This window comes from Argiope bruennichi, chromosome 3, assembly GCF_947563725.1.
Source record: "Argiope bruennichi chromosome 3, qqArgBrue1.1, whole genome shotgun sequence".
In the NCBI taxonomy this organism is placed as follows: Eukaryota; Metazoa; Arthropoda; class Arachnida; order Araneae; family Araneidae; genus Argiope; species Argiope bruennichi.
The window spans coordinates 94,990,646-95,018,505 of NC_079153.1; the positions used below are offsets into that span (position 1 = coordinate 94,990,646).

Consider the following 27,860-nt stretch of genomic DNA (forward strand, 5'->3'; position numbering starts at 1 on the left):
ATACCATACTTACAGCCATAAAAACATTGCTACAAATTGCATGTAAAAATAAATTTAAAAATTATTAAAATTGTGAAAATAAGTGTAGAAAAATGAATAATGGTTTCATCAAACAGATAAAAAAATTTTTAAATCTAAGATTTATAAAAATGATTTTTTTCAGATAATATTTTTATAAGAAATCACCATCAGCCTGCTTAGCATTTAATTAAATGGGATTTCAGTTAACTATTGGACTAAAAACTTCAAACATAAAAAGAGAAAAGTTACCTTCTTGTTGGAGAACATTTGTATGCTCTATTTTTAAGTGATGTTTATAAATTTCTTTCGTAGCAAATTTATCACTACAATAAGCACAATGAAAAGGTTGATTGACATCGTGGATGGCCATGTGACGCACAAGTCCTCTTTTTGCTGTAAATGTTGCAGTGCAAACATCACATTTAAACATCTTTTCCTTTGAATGCTTTTCATTTTTATGTTGAGTAAGAGACTTTGCTTGAGTGAACATTTGACCACATTCCTCACAACGAAATGGTTTTTCTCCAGTATGAGTAAGAATATGCTGATTTAGGTGACTCGATTTCTTGAAAACCTTATCACACTGCATGCATCTAGATGATAAAATGTAGAACATTTAGCAAAATTTTTCAAACATTAGATGATTTCACTCTTACAAAACTTTAAATTTCAGAATATTATATAAGAATTATAAATAATATTCACATCACTTTATGCCACGCCAGTGGAATGGTAGAACTTCCAAATTGATTGTCAATGTAGAAAACTGGTCATAATTGATATGGAGTGGAGACAAAGCAAGCCTTTAACCAATTGGATTGGTTATTTTTAATCAGGGTCCAACAAGGGACTGTGTGTCAACGTGAAGTTTATGCTTAGTACATTTATGTAGCTAAATAGGATATAGAAAATGACCTTGAAGATCTTTATAAGAGGCTCAAAATGTAAAGAATTTAAGATTGCTATTTCTGTCTGCTTTGAGTTCAAATTTTTGAGAATATTTTTCAAATTGTTCTAATGATTAATAGTTCTGTTTGCGAGAAATTAATACATGCAATCTTTTATATATATATATATATAGCTTGATTTTGGGATTGATCTTCTAGATCTTTTAAATTTATTTTTGCATAATTAACAGAAAAAAAATCCTGTTCAGATAGATTACATTTAACATAAAACATTGTTTCTAAAGTTTTATTAAAAAATTATTAAAATAAAAAAGTCAAAAGAAATTTTTTGCCAGCATTATTTTTCTTCTTCAAATCTGTGGTTTCCCCCCCCCACCCCTCCAAATTTGTGATTAAAAAAGGAGAGGGGGGATCCTTATTGAATTCTGGAGGAAGGGGGAGCTAACTGATATTACTATTGAATGGGCCCAGTCTTTCCAAACTCAGCTCAGATTGGAACCCATGCTAATTTTTAACAATCCCTTTCCAGTCAGCCATTTGAAACAGCCATTCTCTGATTGCAGATGGGAGGTTTGAGGTTCATGGAACAGGAATTGAATCTTCCAAGGCATTTACCAAGGAGATAGGCATGGAGTGACCTGGAGAAACAAGCCTAAATGGAAGGCAATGCAAATGGAATAGCATGGAATGCCACCTTTCAACTAGCATGGCAAGGAGTGATTATGAATGCCAGGTTAAGATAACATTTCTAAATAACTAATTAACTCGTTTTTAAAAATAAAACATTCATGATCAAACATTTAGTAGGATGAATAATTTGTTTAAAAATTAGTTTCATTTGCTTATTTGATATTAATTAATTAAAGCATTTTAATTTAAAAAATACTTTAAACAAAATACTACAGATGTTTAAAATGTAACTCTTCCCTTCACAAATGCAATAAAAATATAGAAAATATGGATATTTAAAGTGTAGCAATTAAAATTATTTTACAAATGACACAAGAATTTTGATCAATTTATTATTTGGAAATATTTAAAATAACGCAAAACAAAATTGTTGAAATAATAACAATTTCATAATTTCCGTTTTTTTTGCACTTCTGCTATTATCTGAAAAAATTAAATAATACAGTCATGATAAGAAAATCTTAATTACAACTTGATAAATAAACTGTTTTAAGATACCACAAGAAAAATTTATGTAATCAGGTAATTTAGAAATATCAACATTTACATTATAGGTCCTGTAGCAAAATCATTTTCAAATGATAATTACATTTTAATGTATCTTGGATCCAAATTTATGATCATAGACTTAAATATGCACCATACTTAATAGTCATCTTAGATAAATATTTTTGAAAATTAATTACTCACATGCTGTTTGTTCAAATGTAATATAATTTTATACATGTATATAGTAATTTCATCTGCCCCCACCTTTTCTTATCTTAAATTTTTAAAATCTTTATTAACCATAAAAAATAATTATAAATAATTCTTTTCAGTATGAAAGTTTTGTAATTTATATTTCTGTATATTAAAAATCTCACAAATATTCTTTTTTTTTTTTTTTCAATTCCAACGTGTTTTCCATTTGCAATTTCCATTAAGTTTTAAAAATTTACCACCTCCTGACATAATAATTTCATATTATATCCAAATAAATTCAAATTATTTTAAAATAATTTGACATCAAATTATTGAAATTAGAAGAAATGATAAAATGGCATTTTATATTTCTAAATTCTTCCACATGAAATGAAACATTATTATATTTTCATGAAACTTATTATTATAAGTTTCATAAAATGCTGGATTGAATAGAAATCCATTTCTAAGAAGTAAACTGTAATTCTATGTATACCTTTATTTTTATAATTAGATCTAAAGATGACAATTTGTTTTTTTATTAAATAAAAATAACAAAAGATGAGTAATAATAATAATAATAATTCAACTGTAAACATGAAGTATTCATTTTTTAAGAAAACATTCATGTTAAACTTATACAGTTTAAACATTCAATACCCCAGAACAATAATTACTAAAACATTTTAAAGTAGAAAAATAAGTGATCTCTATTAAAAAAATTGTGAATTTTAAAAAATTTGATACCTTTTTGATATATATATCATAAATGTAAATATTCATATTAAGATTTCATTAAAAAAATCTTACATAAAAGGACGTTTCTGATTTTTCTTTTTAGCCCCATTTCCTTTTGTTTTTTCAGTCTTCTTTTGAGTAGATTCCACTGTACATTCAATAACTTGTTCAACATTTGGAACATCTGATTGAATTATAGTTTCAGGCATTGGTGAATTAGTAGTAACGAAATCATCGCCTTCAGGCTGCAAAAACAGAATTTAAAACCTTCAGATAGAGAGTTATAACTATATATTTAAATTACATATAAGTACAAAATTATATAATGCTATACTGGGAGTATTGAACTATAAGGTTAATCAGGTATACAGAAAAATATTACATTTCAGACCTCTCCGAGTCTGAAAAATACATTTTTGGAACTATGATTGTCTATCCATCTATGAGCATGATAATTCAAATACACTATGAATTATATAGATGAAATTTGGTCTGTAAAATTTCCTGTAGATTTCTATCAAATTTCGAACCAAATCTATTTATAGGAAATCTGGCTATCTGAATGCAGGTGATGGCAACAGCTTCAAAATGCAAAGAGCTATATCAATGAAATTTGGTACACAGATTTTGCATTAAAATGTAGATATTTATTAAATTTTTAAGCAAATCCTTCAAAGAATTGATGTTTATTGGTCTATACTTTCATATACATATAAACACAATAGCTCAAAAATGAAATGAGATATATCAATGAAATGTGAAACACAGTTTTATTATCTAGATTATATTTTGAATCAAATCATTCAAAAGTTTGACAGTTTATTGGTCTGTATATTTTTTCATATAAATGCAATAACTCAAAAAATGCAATGACTTAAATAAATGAAATTTAGTACATTTTGTCTTGTTTCTAAAATTCTAATTCTGCGATAAATTTTGGTTTCAAACGATCAACAAAACACGTCCAAATGCATATTCGATTTTTTTTATTAAAATGAAAAACACAAATTTCATGTACAGAATGAAAACAAACATCTGAATATTCATGACAATCATGGTTTGTCTAAAGTCCACAATTTTATGCAAGTGCAGAGGAGATAACATCTTTATTAAAGAGTATAGTTTCAAACAGACTACTCTGATTGGGTAATAAAACATTAGAACTGTCTATCGGTCAATATAGACCAACAAGACTATTGACTCATGTGTGTACAAATTTATTTTATTTTAATGCTCCTCCACCCCCCAAAAATTATAATTTTAAATATAATAAAAGTAAAAATACAACTAAGGCTATATCCAGATAACAACCAATTTTTGAATGTTACACAAACATGCAATCAGTCCAAAAAATATTCATCCAATACATGAATATTTTTTTATATTTAAAATATACCTGTTAAAAGTACTCAAGTATACAATTTTTAGGGTTAGTGGAACCTGACTTCAAAATCCTATTTTGAAAAGGTGCAGATTTGCTAAATTGTAAGAAGTTAAATCACATATCATTTTTTTTTTTTTTTTTTGCCCCTTACCTATTTTATTATGTAAATATTTCATAAGACCCCAGGTGCTCAACTATTCTAATGAGAAATCTAATTTCTGTTGCCCACAGAGCTCAAATTTGTTAAGATGGTTACTATAGTTACCTTTCCTTAATGAAATACAGTGCAATCACTAAAAAGACTACTGATATATGAAGCCATCTTTACATATTGAACACATGTTAATAATTTGTGAAACTGAATGTTTTGTTGTTCCGTAGCTTCTCTGCTCTTACAAATTATTTTTATTCTGATATGAGTCCCTGTCTAGAGCCAGCGTTTTTCATGTTGCAGGTACAATTCCAAAACCATTTGTGGTTTTTCATGTGATGTGATTACATTCCCAGAGAAGGTATCGAATTGAGAAGGTATATCCATTTGAAATGTTCAATTTTTTTTCTGTTATCATGACTATGAATTATTTTTCAGATCATTTTTGAGTGCATATATTTAAATATCAGTTTTAAAAATTTAATTATGTTTCTTGAATGATACAATCGCACACATACATACTTAGCCGAATGCATATCAACTAAGTTTATTTTTTAATACCTTTTTATATAATAGTTGTTATCAATGTTCATAATACTGTTTTGGTGTTTAACCAACTTTTGTTATCGCTGGTTGTCTGTTATTTTTTTATGTGCCTGAAAAATTAATGTAAACATGAATAATAATTAGTTTTTATAATGAAAACTTGTATTTTATCCCGATAAGAACCTGGAAGTGTTGATGAACAAAAATATGGATTGCATTGAATTCTTTTCTTCCTTATATTCAGCAATTTTTTTTATTTTGTATTTAGTAATATTTTTTCCTGTTTGTATAACCCTATTTGTTTCAATTCGATTTTAATGATTAGTCAAAATTTCACTGTTCATAAACATTATGCAGTTATGGGATCACTAATTACACTAATGTCACTATATAGTTACATCTTAAGTTTCAGTAAATAATATTTTTTCATTATTTCTTAATCATTTTGCCAATATGTATGAGATTTTTTACTACAACTTTAATTACTCAATCTGCAACAATCATAATCTGAAATATTGTAGCCAGGATAATAGCCTAGCTAAAAGGGTGCATCTTCTAGTTTATATATATGTAAATACATATTTTTGAAGCAGAGCCATGGCCAAAAAGAGAGAAGAAACTAGAATTTTTAAACTTCGCTTTTATTCCATGCCAGGAGGCATAATTTATGTACAAGCAAGAAGCGATGAGGGACGTCAGTCTACAGCAAGGCACAAGAATAAAAGAGTAACGATCCACAGAAATATTTTTCCAGATGATTATATACAATGAAATTCTGATAGGAATTTCTTTACACATGGCAAGTTACGTTAAGGAATTGTTGGTGTTTTTTAAAAGAATTTGTTTAGATTGACAGATTTTAATCCCTTCATTTGGAGTATGAGAACCACTGATTTATGCATTTTTACAGAACTTCTGTAGCATTAATTAAATAAAAAAGGTAGAATTGGATCTGGAAATAAGAGAACATTTTAGAATGAAGTTAATACAGGTTAAATTAAGATACAAATTAGGAAATTAATTAAGATTTAATTTAGATTAAGAGATATCATTACACGCATGCACGCACGCACACACACAGCTGTTGCTGCTTTGTTTGCTATCCCATGTTCTACTCTAAAATTTGACTTGTTTTTGTATGCTTATGCTTGACTCCAAGATCTTTTAAAGATCTTGTATAACACTAGTAATAAACATTAGATTTTCATCAAATAGACAGATATAAAAATGAGAAAATTCATAAAAAAAAATCTTAGCCATATAATAACCAAAGATCATATAATAACATTCAGTATTAAATTTTCAGAAGAAAAATTTTATAAAAGCACAAATAGTTGTTGCAAAATATTCCATATGGTCAAAAATAACTTACCTGTAGAGAAAGATGATTTCCTGAAAAATCAGAATCAGACAGGGAAAATATGTTGGTTTGACTTGGTTCAAATGCTTCAGATTGAGGCACAATTTCAGCTTCTTCTATCACTTCTGTTTGAGTATTAAATACTTCTTGACTCAGATGTTGGGGAAATTCACTGACTGAAGTCAGAACTACCTGCAAACACATTTAATTTTTTTTAAAAATAACTTTGATAAAATGATTAAAATTGATTTATGGAGCCTTGTAACATATTTCTTGCTTTTGGTTATCAAAAATTTATTGAAGTTCAATGCAATTGTCAAAAATCAAAATATATCAGTTCCATCTTTCAATATTGTATAATAAAGTATATCTTGAAATTTAATATTGATATTCAATTTCTTTAACAATAATTCTTTAGAGTTATAAATATAGAAGAACAACTTACTGAACTCGATGTACTTGTCTTAGGATCAACTTGAAAAACATCAGTTACAATAATATTCTGCTGATTCTCATCATCTTGCATAGCCTCCACTCCATCTACAACATCTGTCAAAGTACTTTGAACTTCATTTATCTCTGAAGTGATATCTTTTTCTGGATGGAACTGGATATTGGAAGAAGTTCCATCTGATATCACTGTAACAGCAACACCTGAAGCCATTCCAAGAGCAAGTTCATAACGGTGAGTGTTCATATGTTTTTTACAATTCATTGACGTTTTAAAAGTTTTTTGACAATAGGGACACATATATGGTCTGTCATTGCTATGTATACACATGTGTCTTTTAAGTGAGCCATTTGTGGTAAATGATGCATTGCAAATACCACACACAAAAGATTTTGTACCAGTATGAGTTCTCATGTGAGCTTTTAAAACTCCATTAGAGACAAATGCTCTATCACACTGATAGCACCTGTATGGTTTCTCCCCCGTATGTGATCGTATGTGCTGCTTTAAATGGCTTGATTTTTTGAAGCCTTTCTGGCAAATTTCACAAGGATAGGGCCTTTCAGAAGTCTGTTGCTTAGCTTGAACTAGTTGGGAATACATTGGGTTGCTTTTTGATACTGGCTGTACCAAACCATCATCTGTAATAAGTATTGGTTCCTGTAGGGGAATACTGGCAACACTGATGTCAGTCACATTTCCAGTTTTTAGAGACTTTTTAAGCCGTTTTAAATTTTTTTCTTTCTGATGAGAAGCCAAATGACTATTTCTATGTCCTGATGTACGGAAAGTTTTATTACACAGTCCACAAGCAAACGGCTTGGCACCAGTGTGCAATAACAAATGAACCTTTAAACTCCCTGAGGTAGAAAACAATTTTTTGCAATGTTCACATGAATAGTCTTTTGCACCAGTGTGAGTTTTAATATGGGCATTAAGGGTACTTTTGACAGCAAAAGCTCTGTAACATAGATCACATTTATATGGTTTTTCATGAGTATGGATCCTTATATGTCTTGCCAAATCACTGGGTTTCTTAAATTCCTTGCTACAATAAACACATTGATACCATCTAACTCCACCAACATTTCTCATGATATGTCTTCGCAGAGCGCCAGTAACTGAATCCGTCATAGTCATAACGTATGGTTTAGATCCTCCAGCCTGTTGCTCGCTCGAGGTTAAACCACTATTTTCTAGAGCTTGTTGTAATATATCAGCATTCACATTGTTGTCTACAGCTATTTTTTCAATTTTATCTTTATTTTTTTCTGGTGTTGTATTTTCTTTAGAAATTTCCATGAGTTGATTCATTACTTGAGACACATTTTGAGTTGCAGCAGCAGCAGCAGCAGCGGCGGCAGCACTGTTATTTTTAGATAATTCTATGAAGGCTACAGATGAAACTGAATGACTTCTACTCATATGGGCATTCAAACTGCCCAACTTTCGAAACACACAAGTACACAACTCACATTTGTGAATGCCTTCATTGCTTTCCATAGTCATTAAAGTGTGTACCCGCCGAATATGATTCCGAAGATTGCCTTTTTGTGCAAATGCAGCTGGACAGAATTCACAAAGGTATGGTCGTTCTCCGCTGTGTTTGATTTTATGAATAAGTAAGGCTCCTTTTTGGTTGAATGCTCTTTCACACATATCACATTTATAAGGCCTTTCTCCTTAAAAGAAAAAAAGCGAAAAAAATAATGAATTCGTAAATAAGAAAGTAGAGCTTATTATTTTCATTCTAAAATGAAAAAGGATTTAAAAAATGGAATCAACAAAAGAGCATGATCAACACAATTTCATGAGTCATGGCTAAATCTGATAAAACATTCTACCTACATACTAATTCTAAAGAACATGCTGTAATATTATGAAAGGACACTTCATTTGTTGCCAAAAATATGTAATAAGATGCATACGGTTTAATAGAGAGATACATTTCCAAAGATGAAAATTGATTAATAATTAAATGTCTTAGAATAAACAAAACAGTTATGAAAAATTTCAGAAGTAAAATGTTACGTCTATTTTAAATAAAATTTAGTTCCAAACTTTGTATTTATAGGAATGTATAAATTTATTGAATATACATTAAATACTTTAATTTTATTACTTTTTTAAAATAATATTTAAATTAAAAGTCTTCAATATTAATTTACAAAATGGATATTTCAATCATTTATCATCAATCAGCACAAACAGAGGATTTATGGAACATTTTGTTGGAATAGGCTCAATTGTTTTCAGGCATATGGTTAAGATTTCCTTCCAAATTTCATTTTCAAAAATTATGTGGAATCAAAACTAACTCAATAAATTCTGTGAATTTTAATTTCTAATTATTCATTTACTTATTCTTACTGTATTTAATGGTTTTAGCTAGATAATTAATTATTTAAAATAATCTATTATAAATAATTTTCACATTTATTTTTTATTTGATCAATCAGATATCAGTTTAATCAATGCGAAAATAATCATATAAAGAACAATAAATCATTAAGCTGGTAATTTATCAGGGTGTGCAGTGAGAAATAAATGCCAAAATTAAGCATTTCTTAAGCTACTTCGAAAAAAAAATTGGTACATGCATAGATACATAAATCCACATATTGTCTAAACATGAGATTTTTTTAATAATAAATTATAGTTTTTACTTAAAAAATATTTTTAAAATTTTAATCTGACAAATTTATATATATATATATTGTTATAAATCTGTAATTTTGCTATCCGGCACGGCGTGCTGAGCTTGGCGACTATTTGGCGACTTGGCGGTGAATTTGGCGAGTTTGGCGACTAAATGGATAATACCAGAAAGTTCGAGAAGTTTCATGATCCATCCAGTAATAACAGAGATACACCCAGGTACGCCCTGATTGGTCTGCAGTTTCTAGCCCCGCCTCCCGGAACTATAAAAGACGAGCACTCTGAAGCTGCGGAGAAGTGGGGATAAGCCCCTGCCGGGGCTAGGCGCCCCGTCAACCCAACCATCAAACCATCAAGCTGCGGAGAAGTCGTGTGGATCGTCAGAAATGGTGTGTGCGAGTGGTCGGAGTCGTCGACGAGTAAACAGATTTGAGAGGATCAGACAGCAAGCAAGCTGCTGAACTATTAGAGATTAAATGCGCTGCGTCATTACAATTGAGTGGCGGTATTTGTTGTAGGAGGAAAATTTTGTAACATTTGGTGTCAGAAGTGGGGTTAGTTGGACTTTCCTGTGTATGCCTTGAACCAGAAAAATGGATGAAAAATTCGCATTGTTACTTGCCATGATGGCAGAGATAAAGAAAGGACAAGATGAATTGAAAGCCGGATATGAAGAAATAAAGAATAGATTAAAGAAAGAAATTTTAGAAGATAAAGGTAACAAAATCGAAGATGTCCTAGATATCACAGAAGAAATTGAGAGAAATGGCGAGAGCCAAGTGGACGAAGAAAAGACTGAAGATCGAGTGGAGACCGGTGTCATTGAAGAGAAATTTAGCCATCCGGAGGATAAACCAAAGTTCAATAAGGAGATACATGAACAGGGAGACTGTCAAATACTTGCAGAGCTGAAACAGGCTTCTCCGAATGAGTCCCTTGAAGTGGAATCGAAGGAGCAAACACTTGGGGATGGAGAAGATGAACTCTGTTTGGACGGGTCTGTTAGTGGCCACCCGTGCTCGATGCCTATGGATGCAGGTGTTAATGCGACCCTGTTCGGAATGGATTCATCCCAGAGGTTAAAGGTAACAGCTTCTTTGCAAGTCTCTTAGTAACTCCTTGCAGAGTGCTATGGATGAAGACTACGTGGCTGTAATCGCTGATCCCTGTAATTTCGGCCTCGATTTCTCTCAAGAATTCGGCTACGCTGTGGACTTGTATAGGAGTGTGATACAAGTAGGAGCCGAGGAATCTTCTGTGTATCCGGAAAACTTATGTCGTCGCAGAGGAGCCCTTCCCCTAGGGGCAGATGCGCTGTTTGGAACATCCTGCGTTGAGAGCTACGGAGAATTCTCGAGTGTCGAGAAGGGATCGGGAAGAGGTGGACGTATTCCCGTGAAAGCTCTGCAGACAGAGTTGAATCCCTGGCTTTCAAGTGGACTCCAGAGGGCACTGTTGGACAATCCTGATAGCCGATTGGTTTGACGGAGGAAGTTGAAAGTGACCAACCGACCATCCTGGCTAGAGTTCGTTTCGGAGAGTCATGTTGCGATATCATGTTTGGCTCCATGGGACATCCTGCATTTTAGGGAGCGGAATCGGGTCTGGGTGTACAGTCCGAGACGACGAAGACGTCCGTGTCAAAAGAATTGAGAAGGTTCGGATGGATATTTGGTCGCCGCCAAATTAGTGAATGGTGTCATCTTCGAAAGCGCGGAAGTCGCCAAACGCATCAACATCGTCACATCATTCGGAAGCCTACGCCAGTTGTTGGATTGAAGTGGGACTGCCGGGACGTCAGTCTTTGAAGAGGAGAGCAATGTTACAAATCTGTAATTTTGCTATCCGGCACGGCGTGCTGAGCTTGGCGACTTGGCGGTGAATTTGGCGAGTTTGGCGACTAAATGGATAATACCAGAAAGTTCGAGAAGTTGCATGATCCATCCAGTAATAACAGAGATACACCCAGGTACGCCCTGATTAGTCTGCAGTTTCTAGCCCCGCCTCCCGGAACTATAAAAGACGAGCACTCTGAAGCTGCGGAGAAGTCGTGTGGATCGTCAGAAATGGTGTGTGCGAGTGGTCGGAGTCGCCGACGAGTAAACAGATTTGAGAGGATCAGACAGCAAGCAAGCTGCTGAACTATTAGAGATTAAATGCGCTGCGTCATTACAATTGAATGGCGGTATTTGTTGTAGAAGAAATATTTTGTAACAATATATATATTAAAGGAAATATTCTAATGTGAAATGGCTAATTCTTTTATAAAAAAAATTAGATGATATAAAAACTTATAACAGAAATAATAAGCTTAGAAAAAAGAATAAGGTAGAGAAACATTATTATTACTGCTACTTTAATTTTAAAGTTTTTTAAAAATTTCTCATTGACAATTTCAGATTCTGCATCTCATGAATCTTTGTGCTTCTCTATTATTTTTCTTTAAATGCCTGGTGCTCATTTTCCCAAGAATGAAAAATCTTCTGTTTCAATAGCATTTTGTGACAGTTTATTAATTTTGCCTTCTATGTAAGAAACTTCTTTTTCTAAGTACTGCTTTTTTTCTTTTACTCCATAGAAAAAGCTCATAGTACAATACATTTTAATCATAGAAAATTAAATAAAAATACTCTGCAATTCTTCAAAAGTGCTGATGCATTTGTAAAAGCTGTCACACATCTGTTTTTTTTTTTTTTTTTTTTTCAAATTTACAGTTTATGAAAAATCAAACTGTTTATTTTTTATTCTTTTCTTTTTGTACAAAATGCACTGCATTTAATCGGAATGTCTAAGTATCCTTTTCGATTTACCATTTCAGTTGCTTTTAAAATCTTAGCTTGTATTTCCCAAACAATACTATAGTGTGTGTAATATATGTGAGTTGCTAAATACATTCATGGCAAAGACCGTAGTATTGATTTTCTATGGAAGATAATATACAATTATTTAAAGTGATACTTTCTGCTTAACTCAGTGTTCACTAATGCACTTTCGCATCTGTCTTCTTTGTCAGAACTGAAAAATTACAAACACATATACTGACAACGAATTTCTGCTTCTTCTATTCTGAAAAACCCTGGATGATTTTACTGATGGAATGTGTGTGGTCAGCATTTTTCTAAAGCATTCAAAGAAGACAACATCTATCAAAATATTTGAGAGTTGATAATGGGTAAATTTTTCTACACTGTTACATATGAGATTTTTCCTTCACTTTCATATTAATTTTGGATAAATGTAAAGCACGCAACTCATCACAATTACAAAATTCTACATACATAACATACTCATAATCTCTTCTCATTGAATTATTAAAATCTGTAGAGTTTTTAATAGATTTTGATCCATAAATACAATATATCATCCCAAATAAATAGTTTCCATCACTAATAATAAATGTTTTATAATATTTTTCAGTGTTATTTTATTGCAATACTAAAATGTTGTTTTAAACTAGTAAAATAAACATGGAGCAGTCTGATTGATTAGTTATACTTGTAAAGTGTTGAATCAGTCCACTTTTGAGTGTGGAAGTTATTGTCTGATTTCGTCTTGTGAAATCTTTTAAAAATAGAAGTATGAAAAGATTATGTTTTCATATAAAATAAAAATAAGTGAGATTAGCACAATGATTAAGGAATGGGAAATTTGTTGAAGCTTTCCTCTATAATGTACAGTGAAATAGTGTTTCTGAGGTTTTACACAAAAATGAAGATTATGAAGGGAAGTAATTACTGAGAGGATATTTAAATGCTATAAATGTCACAAATGACAAAATTAGTTTATTGATTAGGAGACTGGTTATATAAATGTTTTATAAACTAATTTGCATTTGTATCATAAACACATACAAAATTACTAATGCAGATATACTGAGTAGGGTTTATACAAAAACCGAATTTTCGAAAAACCGGTTTTCGAATTCCATATTTTCAAAATACCCGGTTTTCGAAGTTTTGTCAAAAAAAATAGAATAGGGAAAAATATTTTCTTTAAGTTATATAAAATAACAAAAAAGGAAATCAATATCAAATTCAATAAAATTAAAGATTACATATACATATTATTTACACAAAATAACGAAAACTTAAACAAAAATTTTGAATAATATTTATATTGTTTTAACTAATTTTAATTTCTTCTAAGAAAATAGAATTTTTTTAAAAAAACGTAAAATATCGACGGAACGATGGCTAAATCTTATTTTGGACACAATATTGCCTGAAATTGAAAATACTCGTTCACTAATTAATGAGCTTGGTTTTATAGTTTTATTGGCATCAAATAACAAATCTAAGATTTTTGTTTTTTTATTCGCTGCCTCAAATAATGAAAATTCAGCTTTCAGTGTCTTTGGATTTGTAAATTTCTCTTCAGGGTGTTCAAGAAACTTATGAATTGATTTTCCCATGGCTTCTTTTAAAAAAGCATTATAGTACACTCCCGATTATCCGCGGAATTGGGTGGCACGGCCACCGCGGATAACAAAAATCGCGGATAATCCGAAAAAAGCTAAAAACGGGTATAGCAAAAGAGAAAACAGTCATTCCAACTTTGAAAAATCGTTTTATGTACAATAAAACGTAAAATAAACAGCAGGAAATGTTTAACTAACGCCTAATATTTTAGTATATCACTCAAAACTAACCTAAAATGTATTTTGTTAATGAAAACAGAAAAGAGCTTTATACTTACGAGAGGCGTCAAGGATGCACAGAAAAATTAATACATATGTACTGTTTTAATACTGTAATGTATTATGTAATTACAAAAGCATAACTGTAAAACTACACCTTTTTGAAGAATTAGTCATTTGTGTTTGCTTCTTGCTTTGGAAACATTTTCTCTTTGCTTGGAAGCAAAAAAAAAAAAAAAAAAAAAAAAAACCGCCAGGCGCGGATAATCGGGAGTCTACTGTACTCTGAGAAGTAGTTTCTTCGATTTCCACATAAGAATTTGGAAATATTCTGAACAATATCTTTCCAGATAACTTAATAATTTCGGTTTTAGAAACTAAAGAAAGTACACTAGATTTCTTCGCTGAATTAGAAATGTTCTGTGGATTTTGCAAATACAGATTCTACTTGTCGTCTTTTTTGGATTCGTTCTTCTAAAGCATATAATAATTTCAAAATTATTTCAGTGTTCAAATTTTTTAGTTCATTTAACAGAAATCCAAATATACCTTCACTTGTTAGTAAATTCGCATCTCGTCGCCTTAAGCCCTCAGCTGCTAGACAAATCGATCCCAACCGAATTTTTTTTTAAGAATTGGAATATCCAGGCGTTTCGGAAAACCGGTTTTCGTACTTTAAAAACCGGTTTTCGAATGTGACAAATTTACTTTAAAAACCGGTTTTTTAAAACCGGGTTTGAAAAACCGTCAAACCCTAATACTGAGCACATAAAATTGTTGCACGAAGAAAAATGAATAATATCCCTTTTTCTCAAGAAATATATAAAAGAATTACCTGTATGAATTCTATTATGCCTGACTAATTGACTGGGTTTCTGAAACTGTTTGCCACAAAAAAAACATTTATGAGAGAAAGTTGAACGATCAATATTTCTTTTGTATTGCCTACGGTGAAGCGATGCCCTGAAATAAAGCATACTTGCAATTCAAACTATATATAAAAGGAAAAAGAAATAAAAGAAACAATATTATATTTATAGCAAAAAAAAAATGAATGACAAACCATTTTTAACAACATAATAAAATATTCCAGAAAACAAATAACTGTCTCCCAAAAAAGTAAATACCAGAAACATTAGCAGCAATCATTATAATAAAGCAGGGCCAACAAAAAATATCTTTGCCCCCTGGCAGACATAAACATTTAAAACAAGATCTTAGTAAATATTTCATAAATTATTATTTTTTTTTAATATTTCTGAAAAGTTTTAGAACCGACTAGCAGTTTTGACTTTGATTCTTGATGTATGAAACAGAATCAATGACTGATTACTAATTGTGAATAGATACCAATTATTAATAATTGATTATTAATTGCATTAGCAAATTAAATTTCACTGCTGTTCAAATTTGAAGGTAAAATGTAATGAAGTCAGATGCCAGAATTTATAAATGTCGTCAAACCTTGTTCAAAAACATTCAAAAATTGGCATATGATAGTATTCATTTGTAAGTTTTATTGTTAATAATCTAGATAAATATTTATTTGGATGAAAATTGTCATTTATAAAGAAAAATAAGTCCCTAGCTAGAGGCTGAATCCTTAGCCCTCATCTTGGATTAATTTTAAAATTAATTATCACAGATAAAATATCATTTAAGGAAAGATAAGAGCAGAGAAGATGAATCAAAAACATTGATAATTCATCCATAAGAGCTGCAGTAATCTTAGAGACTAATTTTTTAGTTGCATTTTCATTTAAAAAAAAAATTAATTTACTTGCTCTTCTATTTTTAGAGTTCTATCTTATTTGCTTACTTGAAACAAACAATGAATAGATCATTGTTCCAATGAAACAATTTCACTGAAACAATGATCTATGAAAAATGAAAGAAACAATAAAAATGTAAAAATATGACAAGAAATGAATCAACAAGTAAGAGAGATGCAGGTTGGGGTTGATCTGTGAGTAGTTCATGAAGGCACAATGCATTGGTTGCTTTGAAGAAGAAATGAAACCATTTCTCTCTATTTGGATTTAAAAGCATTAAGGCCTCAATCTGACTAACCCTGGCTGGAGATCTGGCAAATTGGTTCTTTCTTTTTTCCACGTCCAAAGTTTGCCTTTGTTTCTTTTGGTTTTTCTTCTCTCTCTTTTCTCCATTAGGTTGTTAAATTGGTTTTGGTTCCAATTCTTGTTGGCTAGATAGAATCCCATTTGGTTTATTGGATAGATTATTAATCTTTTGGGGGGGGGGAGTATGCAGATAATTTTCTAAAACATTATTCAGATAAGCTTTTTTATAAGTATCAGTTATCCTTAATTACCACATGTAAAAGACGATGAATATTGCAGATCATTTATTGTACATTTCATTCAATATTCATTTTTGGAAGAATATTATTGAACAGATTTGGTAAAGACAGAAATGCAGTGGTGACAGGGAGACTGTTATATTTTTATTTGTTGAATCATTACTTCATCATTCACATATTTTTCTAATAATAAAACTACAATGAATGTATATCATATATTCATTATTTAATATTTTTGAAATGCAATAAAATTCATATCTGGGTTTCAAATTAAAAATCTTAGGCTTCTTATAGTTAAAGTAAATTTTTTTTTAAAATTGTACTCTTGACATATATTTATTTTGTGGCACAGCTAATTTCGGAACTGATGAGTCACCATGATCAAAAATTAGGATGAGAAAATTAACTTTCTTTTTCTTCTTTTTTTATACTTTATTTTTGATATAAACTTTTTGTCTATACAAAAATAATTTTTTTCCCTTTGTGGCTTGGGTAACTTGCTTATTTGTTATTACCATCTGAACTTGACACTTTTTTAGGTGACTAGTATTCTCAATTTTTTGTATTCTATCCTTCATTACTGATTTTAAAAAATATGCAGGCTGTAAAAATTACATAATTACAATTGTTATGAATTTGTAATGTTGTTTTCTAATGCAATATGTCTCCTGGTAAGAAAGAAGATTTTTATAGATAACTCTAATGAATGCTGAATATATAATGGGTCCATGACCTCTGACAATAAAACAGAAAAATTCCAGAAATTGCTGGAATTTTGACTATATATCGATTAGAAGAAAACTTACAAATTCTTTCTAGGAGGTTTTTTTTTTTTCTGCCCTCTTATCAAAACCATAAAAAGTTAAAAGATAGAGTTGAGAGTCAGTCAGTCAAATCAATAAATATGAGGCAGTAACTGAATTCAGTTCAAGCAAGTAGTCTGTTGAAAACAATAGATATTTCAAGAAATGCGATTGATTCCATCGAGATGTAAGAGAAATCTTTCTCCTGCGAGTTTTCTCTAAGTGTTAAGTTATATTTTATTTACTTAATTTTATTTTATTAATTAATTATTATTACTATTACTTGATTTTTTTTTCTGTTTACTGTGACTGCTGTCATTGTGTATGCTTCAATTGTCCTTTCTTACTACAAATTTCTGTTTCCATATAAAATAAAGTATCATTATTTGCTAATGAGTGTGTTGGACTCTGTTCATTGTATATCAACTGCACCAAACCTTGATTTCTGAATTTATTTTGTAACATTACCTGTTTTGTGAACCATATCTATGGCAATATTATATTATTAACTAAATAAATAAAAATAATACAATTTTTTTAAAAATTATATTCAGTTTCAATAGGAAAATAAAGCAAAAATTTCGAGTGATCTTTTACACATACGATTTTAAATATTATAAAAAACTGGCATATTAAATATAGAAAATTTTTGCAGTAGTTTATTCATTAATAAAAAATAAAATGCATCATTTACTTTAATTTACTGTGAATTTTCATATGCTCTTTTAGATAACTTAATTTGCGAAATCCCTTTGAGCAAATTCGACAGATGAAAGTCTGATCCATGGCTTGTTCAGTCAAATGTTCTTGCATATGTTTATCCAGTTTAAACTGCAAAAATAAATAAATAAAATAAAAACTTCATAAATGCCAAGATAAAACAAATAGTCAAGTAAAAAATTCCATTTCTCAACAAATTACTGGAAGCAAATTTTTCTCTTTAAAACAAAAATCTCAAATAAATGTATGCTTCAATTTTTTTTTTTTTAAAGTTATATGTTATGGTAGTTACAAAATTATCAGAATCATAGCAAAATTATGGTATATTACTGTAGTAAAACTCAAAAACAAAAGATTTACCTATTAAAATATATGAATCAAATTATTTTTAATACTGATGCTGATATACAGGATGTCCATTCTTATCATAGCCCAATAACAAATTTTTAAATCATTCAGGATAGGCATATGCTTATAATTGAAAGAACGTCTTAAAAAACATAATTAATTATATTTTATGTAGCTTGATTCCATAAATATACTGCTAAAAAGATTATAAAGTGTAAACTTTTATATAGTCACCAATTCCTGTTAGTCCTTCTTAGAAAATACTTTTTGTATACTAATACATTAAATAAAGAAAAGTTTATACTTTTGCGACTAAAACTGACAGATTATGAACATCACTATTTTCGATGATTTGAATGATTGCTTCAAAGAAAAGGGGGGGGGGGAGGGACTAAACCTGATCAGAGAGGTTGATTGTTTTAAAATAATGAAATTCAAAACTAGCTATCTCAACTAATTTCAGTAGCAGAAGAGTGGAACTTTAATAATTTAAAATTCTAGTAAAAATATTTAACAAAAATATTTTATTAAAAACAACTAAGAGAATAGGTGTCCTTATAAAAATTCAGATTATGTAATTTTTTCAGAAATACATCATTTGTCACTAAAATGTGAAATGTAATAATTTACTACATCAAAAAAAATTCCAACTGAAAGTATATGCCTATCTAATGTTCAGAAATTAGCCACAAATATAATAGACAAGCAGAATAAACACACTAAACTAATCAAAAATTAATAATAACACAAAGTGCAGAAACAAAATGGTGAACATATAATAATATATATATATACTTGTACTAGTTGGGAAGTTGATTTATTTGAAATAGTATTAGTGTTTAATTTCAATTAAACCTCTTATGCATAATCTGTCATTAAAACATTTTTAAACATTAAATTGCAATATACAGTTAAGCTATGCACCTTTTATCCTTCTTTTACAGATAAACATCCCTAATAAATCAATTTTCATGACATTAAATTTGAACAAGTAATTATATGTCATTTAAAACTATATGTATATTGTTTTACACATCATTGTAAATTTATGTTTTTATTTCTTATAAAATTGGACAAATATATTACAACATAAAAATGATGCAGGGCATTTTACTTGTATATGTAAGCATGTGCAATACCATGTTTGCTAAATTAAAAGGTGTTGATAAGAAAATTAAATAATAGCGAATACAAGATTCCAGATATCAGATATATTGCCTTATAGCTCAGAGAGGTTTATTAATACATTAAAAAAATGTGATGAAATAAAATAAGAAATATTAATTTAATACTCTAAAAAATGTGACAAAATAAATTGAATTTTCATTCCACAACTTTCAACTATAGAAGAAAAAATAATTATAATTACTCAAAAAAATATTTAATTGTTGAAGAAGCAAGGAAAATGATTTAAATTTCCTTACAACAATAAAATCAATTGTAGCAAATAGTATATGGCAATATTAAAATAATAATAATAATAATTTTTACATAAGCAAAATTTGAAAAATAAGTAAAATAAGCACAGATAAAAGCATAATTTTGGGAATCTTAAGACAGTGCAAAAAATTGTTCCCAGGTGCTGTTCCAGATGTTATCAATAAAGAATATTAATAACTTAATTAATTTTTAATTTCTTAGAATTTTATTTGAAATTTTTAGAAAATTTAACTTAGATGCATGTTCTGGCTCTCTATAATATAGTTTTGCCAAATATGGTAGCTCTATTTATCAGTATGAGATAGATATGGACTGACTTTACTTTACTTATCTTTAACTAATAAGCAGAGCTATCAGATTGGTAAATATATCTCTATGATGTTAGATATTCTGAATGTTGTGGATTATTGTGAAGATATCATAATCACATTATTGGATATTTTTGAGCTAACTGGATCTATGCACAATATTAGTCTCTTAAAATTCTAGCAGCGATACACATTCGCGTTTATTATTGACAAAGACAAATTGAACAAATATTGTATCATTAACCATTAACAATGAAAATGTATATATCAATGCATTAATTATAACTTTTTCCATACTCTAACTACAAAAGTCACACTGAACTAATATTTATTTTTTTAAGTTAGAGTTTGTTTTGAATATATATAAACAAAATCATATAAATTTGCAAACCAATTTTTATAAGTATTATGACTTTGATATAATATGTATGTAAAATATAATTGTAACTATATATGTGTGCATATATGTCTATCAGTTCAGATAGTTTGTTATATAATACAAACATATTGTCTCATTTACAATAAAATTCTTTGACAGTAGAATACGTCACAAAAATGAGCCATAAATACAATTAAAACCTTCTATATAACTATTATATTATATATAGTTAAATATTACAAGAATACTCTTGTATGTAAGCAGAATTGTTTTAATTTAAGAGAATTCAAGAAAGAAAGAAAAAAAATTACCTGGGTGCCGAATTCGTCACCACATTCAACACAAACCAAATTTTCATCCACTTCATGGTGCATTAAATGGGCTTTCAAACTTGCTAATCTGGCAAACTTTTTATGACACTCAGGACATGTTGGATCTGATGGGTTATGTATTGCTTCATGTAACAACAAATTGGATCTTTTATTAAAAGAAATGTCACATTGGGAACATCGATGAGGTTTGTCATCACTATGAACTTTCAGAAGGTGTCGATATAGTTGTTTAAGAGAATCAAATTCTATTTGACATATAGCACATTTATGCTGTCCCTAAAATAATACTTCCATTAAAAAAAAATTGTTTATTACTGAACACTTGAATACATTTAATATCTTAAATGTTTTATATAATGTCACATATGCAGAAATTAATGAAATTACAAAATTATTTCCTAACTATACTAATGAATTATCCGAACAAATTAAAATCTTTCTATGAAATCTTTTAGCACAAATAAAGTTTAGAAATTTCTAAATTGATGCAAAAAATTTGCTTTATCAATTTCAAAATATCACAGTATTATACAAATCAAGAGTCATTAAATCAGTAATTTAAAAAAGTTAACAAAAATGGCAATAATATTAACTTCAGGTTTTCAATAAATTTATGAATCTTAAAAAGTTTATAATTTTGCTTTAATAGCTTATATAAGTTAAATAATTATCAATAATATATTTTTATGCAAAATAGTAATGTTTGATAATGTGTCCTATTATCCTGCAAATAATTTAACAAAAAAAAAAATCTCACTACACTATGTGCCACTCAGTGCAAATTATTCCGAGTTTACCAATTTGATAAAATTAATTTATATTTAATCAAAATTATGTATCAAAGAATATGCACTAGTAAATAATTTGTAGTAACAGATAAATTTATTTACAAAAACTCATCTCATTATTTCTTAAACTTTCATATTTAAAAAAATAGAAAAATGTTTATCACTAAAATTGATTTATTGTACGATGATTTGAAATACAATATGCAGCTTTATATTAGATACACACACATATATATATAATATTTTTAAGAACTAGTAATTGCAAACATTGATTCTTTTCAAATAAAACATAAATACAGAAAATTATTAGTATCATTATTATTTTGAAAAAAATATCTTTCAATACATCATTCTCTACTTTCATAGTAAAGATAAAATGCAACTAATGCAGATGTACTCAAATAAAATTAATTTATTGCATTTGGCTGTTCACAAAAATTTACATCTATTGAATTCAAATCACAGATCAGTGTCAGTACCTGTAAAGTGAAAGGAAAGCGGAGTAAAACATTTCAATCAGAAAAAGAAAAAAAAAAAGTTTGTGGGCTGATGTAATAATTTAGATTAACAATTAATTTTAAAATTTCACTTTTGATGTGTTGAAAAAAATTTTTTAGTTCTGAATAAAGATGAATAATATTATCTTTGTCAATTTTACAACAAATCAATCAACATTTTGTCCTCGTGATTTTACATAAAACTAACATATAAATAACCAAAATTTAATACTTTTGGATGTCGATATTTTCTTTCCAATTTCTTCTCTTTCAGATCTTTTAACAAGTTGCTGGAAAATGATGGTATGTGGGATAAACTCTGCTATACTTTTCTTAACAAAATATTTTAAATGATTCAAAAAGACAAATTGATGTAATTTTTTTTTTAAGCTTATGGTGTAATTCTGATGAATCTTCGACATCATAGTGAAGAGTCAAAATGTGAAAATTTCTACTTGTTTTCAGAGATCATAAATAATGTTGCACATCAGAGGCCTGATACAAGCATGAGAAAGTTATCTTAACTCTAATTCATACTGAATACAAAATCTGGTATAATTGTTATATATGATAAATAACATACTAATCACAATATGTGATGCTCCTGAAGTGAAATTGAAATAATGATTAAATCCTTTCTATAAGATTTAAATCAATAATTATAAATAAATTTATATTTAGTGGCAGTTACAATTTAATCTGAAAAACTTCATAATTCTGTACTATTATAAATATTGATAATGAGTTCAATGATGATACATTTTAAATGATATAGAAATTTCTGTAATTAAATCATGTCAGGTATTTTTAAAAACATCTTTCGATTATTATTATATTCTTACTCTTCTATCTGGAGGTAAAATATCATCATTTTCCATTGAGAGACATGTTTGTTCTTTTTCAGTGACATTTTCCAAAGTATCTCCTAGTTCCTCATCATCAGTGTCCTTATTAAAACCTAAAGTAGGATCAATGCCAGTTTGGGAAGCAATTTGAAATAAACTTGATCCATCATACAATGGAATAGATTGGTCTGAGAGCATAGCAAGTTGAGAAGCTTCAACTAATATTGTATTTCCATCAGCACTTGTTGCTAAAATATAACTTTGCTGAGTATCCACTCCAGGTACACTGCCATCTTGTAAAATGGGAAGATTGAAAAACTGAGGAGCAGATGGATCTGAAATGGCAGAAGTTGCATTTTCAGATGATAAAATAGACAATCCATCTGTTTGAAGCATAGTTTCAGCATTTGTGACATCTGTGGTCGACAATTTTAAGTTATCGGCTATACTGCTGGTTACTGCAATATCCATCTTGAAGTTGAATTATACAAAATCTGAAAAACAAGAAATGAGAAAAATCATTCAGGAATAAAAATACAAATTAATAATAAAAGTAATTATTTTTTAAGCACTCTTTCCTTAAAGTACAAAAACTGGAAGAATGTCTTGCACCAGAAAATTATTTGTGATTAACTAACTGTAGAGCATTACTGCTCAGTAAGATGACAAACCTAATAATACTAATTATAAAATGCACTGCATCATTTTACATATTTTTTTAATTAATGTAACAAAATAGAATGGTTCAACCAACTATACTTATATATATATATATATATATATATATATATATTTGTATTTTAGAGTGAGATTTTGATATGATACATTAACTTGAAAATTTCAGGATAAAAAATATATGTATATATCCTTAAGCATAATTGATTTATTCATAAACTACATAATGTGAATAAAAATAGATGAATATTTGTGCTACTGAACTTCAAACAAGCATTATATTAACATTAAGCACATCTCAAAATTTTTATATGAATAATTTAATTTAAATTAACAGACATCTTACAAATAAATTTAATAGAGACTTAATATTTAAACTACTATTTAAAACACTTTCTTGACACAAATTTGTATGTTGTAGTAACAGATATAAACTGCACTTAATGTTCCTTTTAAAGGGAGAGATATTAAAAAATTGTTTAATTTTTATTAATAAGAATTCATAACATATACCTTGAAACAAAAATTATTTAATATTTTTTTAATTAATCATTATATTATCTAATATTTTTGAAAAAAGAACTAATTTTAGACTGAAACTTTTGTACTTATAAATTTTATCAAGTTCCAGCATAAATGCATTAAAAAAATTTCCAAGTTAAAAATATATTAATGCAATGCAGCTCCTTTCATTTTTTAAATTCAAATCTTTATTATTACAGATGGGCAATGAAACACACGATTTCAGTTATTATTTGGCAATGATAATTTTCATTACTATTCCTGTGTAGCTATTTCTTTGTCATATATTAGACAAATTTTTTCACTTTCTTATATTTAATCAATTCAATTCTCCTTATTAATAATAACTCTTGGATTTTCCATGATAATTACTTAAGTCCTTATTTGGTCAATTATATAATGATGATAAAAGCTGTTCCTAATCAAAAATGATTCCATCTGAAACAATAATATATATGCAATTGACTTAAATTTAAAAAAAAATCAAAACTAAGGAGTTTTTTTTTTATTGCCTAAAAGTCCTATAAAATTAAACATCACTATAAAGATAAATCCCTTCTCTAGAGTTTCTAAAAGAATTGAGAAAATATCTCTTATATAGTTACATCCAATGACATTTATATCTTTTATTATCAGTAATTCTACAATGTAAATTTCCAAAATTATATTCCATATTCAAAGCATGGTATGCATGAAAAATATTTGTTTAATTTTAATAACACTCATTTCCTTGTGTTTACATTTTTCTGGGACTAGGTGCAATGAAAGTTGACTAAACAAAATAATCTCCAGTCAATAATCTACTCTGATTTTAAATAAATTTTTTTTAAAAAATCGACAATTTATTTATAACACATTTTTGTGTATCTGTGTGTTAGTAGCTGTTTCTTAAGAGCCTTTACACAATTATTAATCTCACCTCACTTTCTTAATACTTATGATGCACTTATATTATAACTGTTAATTGGTAATATATAGTATTAAGCAAACTATTGAGTTAAATGAGACAACAAACGATAGAATACTTTGATTGTTCTGGGAGTTAAATAATGGTCAAATAAGGAATCCCAATTTTCAAATACAATTGTCTTAAAGCTTTATTTTTCCTAACAGTTATAATATAATTTCCTAATTTGAAGAATACAGTAGTTTATAAGGAACGGATTATTACTAACTTTCTTTTAAGATTCAAATATTCAAGAAAAATTATGCAAATTTTCTTACATTAAAGTTTTTTTTAAAAAAAAATTATTATTATCTAAGAACAGATTCATCCTTTCTTTTCAGATACATTGATCATCTTGGTTGTCAAATGCTTTAATGTAATAAAATTTTCGCATTTTAAAAAAAAAAAAATTATTCAGAGGAAAACCTCATAATTTTGAAGTTTAGTCAGATGATATTCGAGGCAGCATATCCTTCCAAACACATATGTCATCCAAATTGGAAAGCATTTGATCACTGAAAAAATCGAATACTCATCAGAAACAAGTTGGATTTATAGTTTAATCAAGGAATAATTCTAAACCAGAGAATCAATAAAGTAATAATCCTCTAAAATTTTATATTGTAAAAATAAGGGCACTTAATCTAATATATCATAAGGCTCTTAATTACAAACATAGATTATGATTCACAATGGTATTTTCATGCAGTATTATGGCACCATTATACCCTGAAAGAAATGCTTTATTAGAAATTAATCGTATATAAATTTCACAAGAAATTATAATTTGATAAAGGGAAGAAATATTTATAGTAGATGTAAGTTATTTATGATTAATACCTTTTATTAAAATATGCAAACTGCATAAAATATTCCTGCATCATAGTGAAAAACAAAATGTTCATATTTACAAGCATATAATCTCATATTTCATTTTCACTATTTTGATCTTTGTAAAATGATTTGAATGTAAAAATTATGTTAATCTGTTGCTCAGTTCAAAACAATAGATACAACTGCACATATTTTCGGTGTTATTCCAAGTGTTTTATTATCAGACATCAAATAAACAGTAAATGAATTGTGAATTTTAGTGGCAAAAGAGTTAATTCAATTGGGGGATTCGTTTATCTTATATATTTCCAAACTCAATGAATCTTCTAAATAGACTATCAATAACATATTAAATGTAACATGTAACAGTGTTTAATAAATTATAATGACTAGTATTCCAGTTCTAAATGCCTACTTTTATAGGTGCAAAATTATATCAAAATCAATGATTAATAATCAAGAACTTGTTTTAAATCATTTTTATTCATTATTTTCAAAAACTGATCTAATAAGATAGTTGACAATGGAATATAAAATCTAATAAAGGAAAAATAACAGATACAATAACTGTTAATTTAGTTTGTTAAAGGTGTCAAAATAAGTATATTTCATGTAATAATTTTCATGCTCTGAATGCCCATTTCCATCTTAAAATTAGCAAAGATACTTTTTGCAATAAAATATAATTTTTTTTTTTCTGTATAGAAAAAAAAATTAAGTTTGAATATTAGTAACTACAGTTCTTCATTCATAAAATGTTTTATAAGCAGCATGTTCTAAAATTTTCCTTTTTGTATTTTAACAATATCTTCTCAAAAATTTGAGAAGTGCATTTTTTCCCAAAAAGAAAGACAATCAGCTCAAAGTAAGGTAAGCAGTATTATTTGGAATGTATTAAGTAAGTCATTAAATACTAGAACCATCATAGAACATTATTTATCAACATATTCATACTTCTTTATAGTTGCAGTAAAAATATCAATCTTCCATTTTAAACTAAATTATGTATAACACCATTAAGAAAATTTTTAAAAATTAAAAATGTAAGAATGGTATTATAGTAATAATGGCATTAACATTTCTCTCAGTATTCTTAGCATTCAATATGTAGTTAGTTTTATTGTACCATAGATATACAAAATTTCAATGAGTAATCATTTTCTCTAAGATTGAAAATTAATAGTCAGCAAAGAATAGAAATTTCCATTTAAAACCCTTTTTTTCTTACCTGAAAAGTAAATTTTAATATTTTAACATCAAAAAGAAAATAAGAGATAAATTTGTTTTAATTTAAAAATATTTAAAGATAAATTTAAAAAATCTCAAAATTCTCAGTTTTTGCAATAATTTAGTATAACTATATATAGGCCTTATAGATTTTATAGATGTTAAATTTGATAATTTTAAAATGAACTGATGTATTAAAATTGAAATATTTATATATTTTGTTGGTTTAGAGAAAGATGAATTAGGTGAGATTAGATTTTGGTGATCTTCAATTTGCTATTTAAATTATGATGTAAAAGCTTATTCAAATAAAAGTGAATTCCAAAGCCATTTGCAATGTATGTTTAAATTTCTAAATTCCTGCATAAATTATGCAAGAGAAATAATAACTGATTATCATGACTATTTTTACCATATAATTAGCGGATGAAAATAATGTCAATTCATATGAAGACATGCAAATCATATCTCAAATGAATGCTATTGTCAGAAGAAAATATTAATTTTTTTAATAATGTAATTTCTTTCTTTTTATAAGTGAATTTTAATGTAAACTGGTTATTATAAATTTTAAAAATTGATAGCTCAAAAAGTTATGAGGTGATGTTTATAAAGCTGAGAAAAAGCATATAATATTATGTAAATTTTTTTA

General features: G+C 28.2%; 1 protein-coding gene across 1 annotated transcript in view; it reads right to left on the reverse strand.

Moving 5' to 3' along the window:
* The window catches only part of LOC129963533 (zinc finger protein 236-like), a 39,153-nt gene that overhangs the window by 6,082 nt on the left and 5,211 nt on the right, over nt 1-27,860 (reverse strand). Inside the window, exons 2-9 of the mRNA XM_056077972.1 lie at nt 23,002-23,498; nt 20,854-21,150; nt 18,042-18,178; nt 15,063-15,190; nt 6,928-8,615; nt 6,495-6,674; nt 3,114-3,286; nt 271-614 (exon numbers count right to left, since the gene is read on the reverse strand). Of these exons, the coding sequence (XP_055933947.1) occupies nt 271-614; nt 3,114-3,286; nt 6,495-6,674; nt 6,928-8,615; nt 15,063-15,190; nt 18,042-18,178; nt 20,854-21,150; nt 23,002-23,475 (3,421 nt within the window). The 5' untranslated portion in view covers nt 23,476-23,498. The remainder of the gene's footprint in view (nt 1-270; nt 615-3,113; nt 3,287-6,494; nt 6,675-6,927; nt 8,616-15,062; nt 15,191-18,041; nt 18,179-20,853; nt 21,151-23,001; nt 23,499-27,860) is intronic.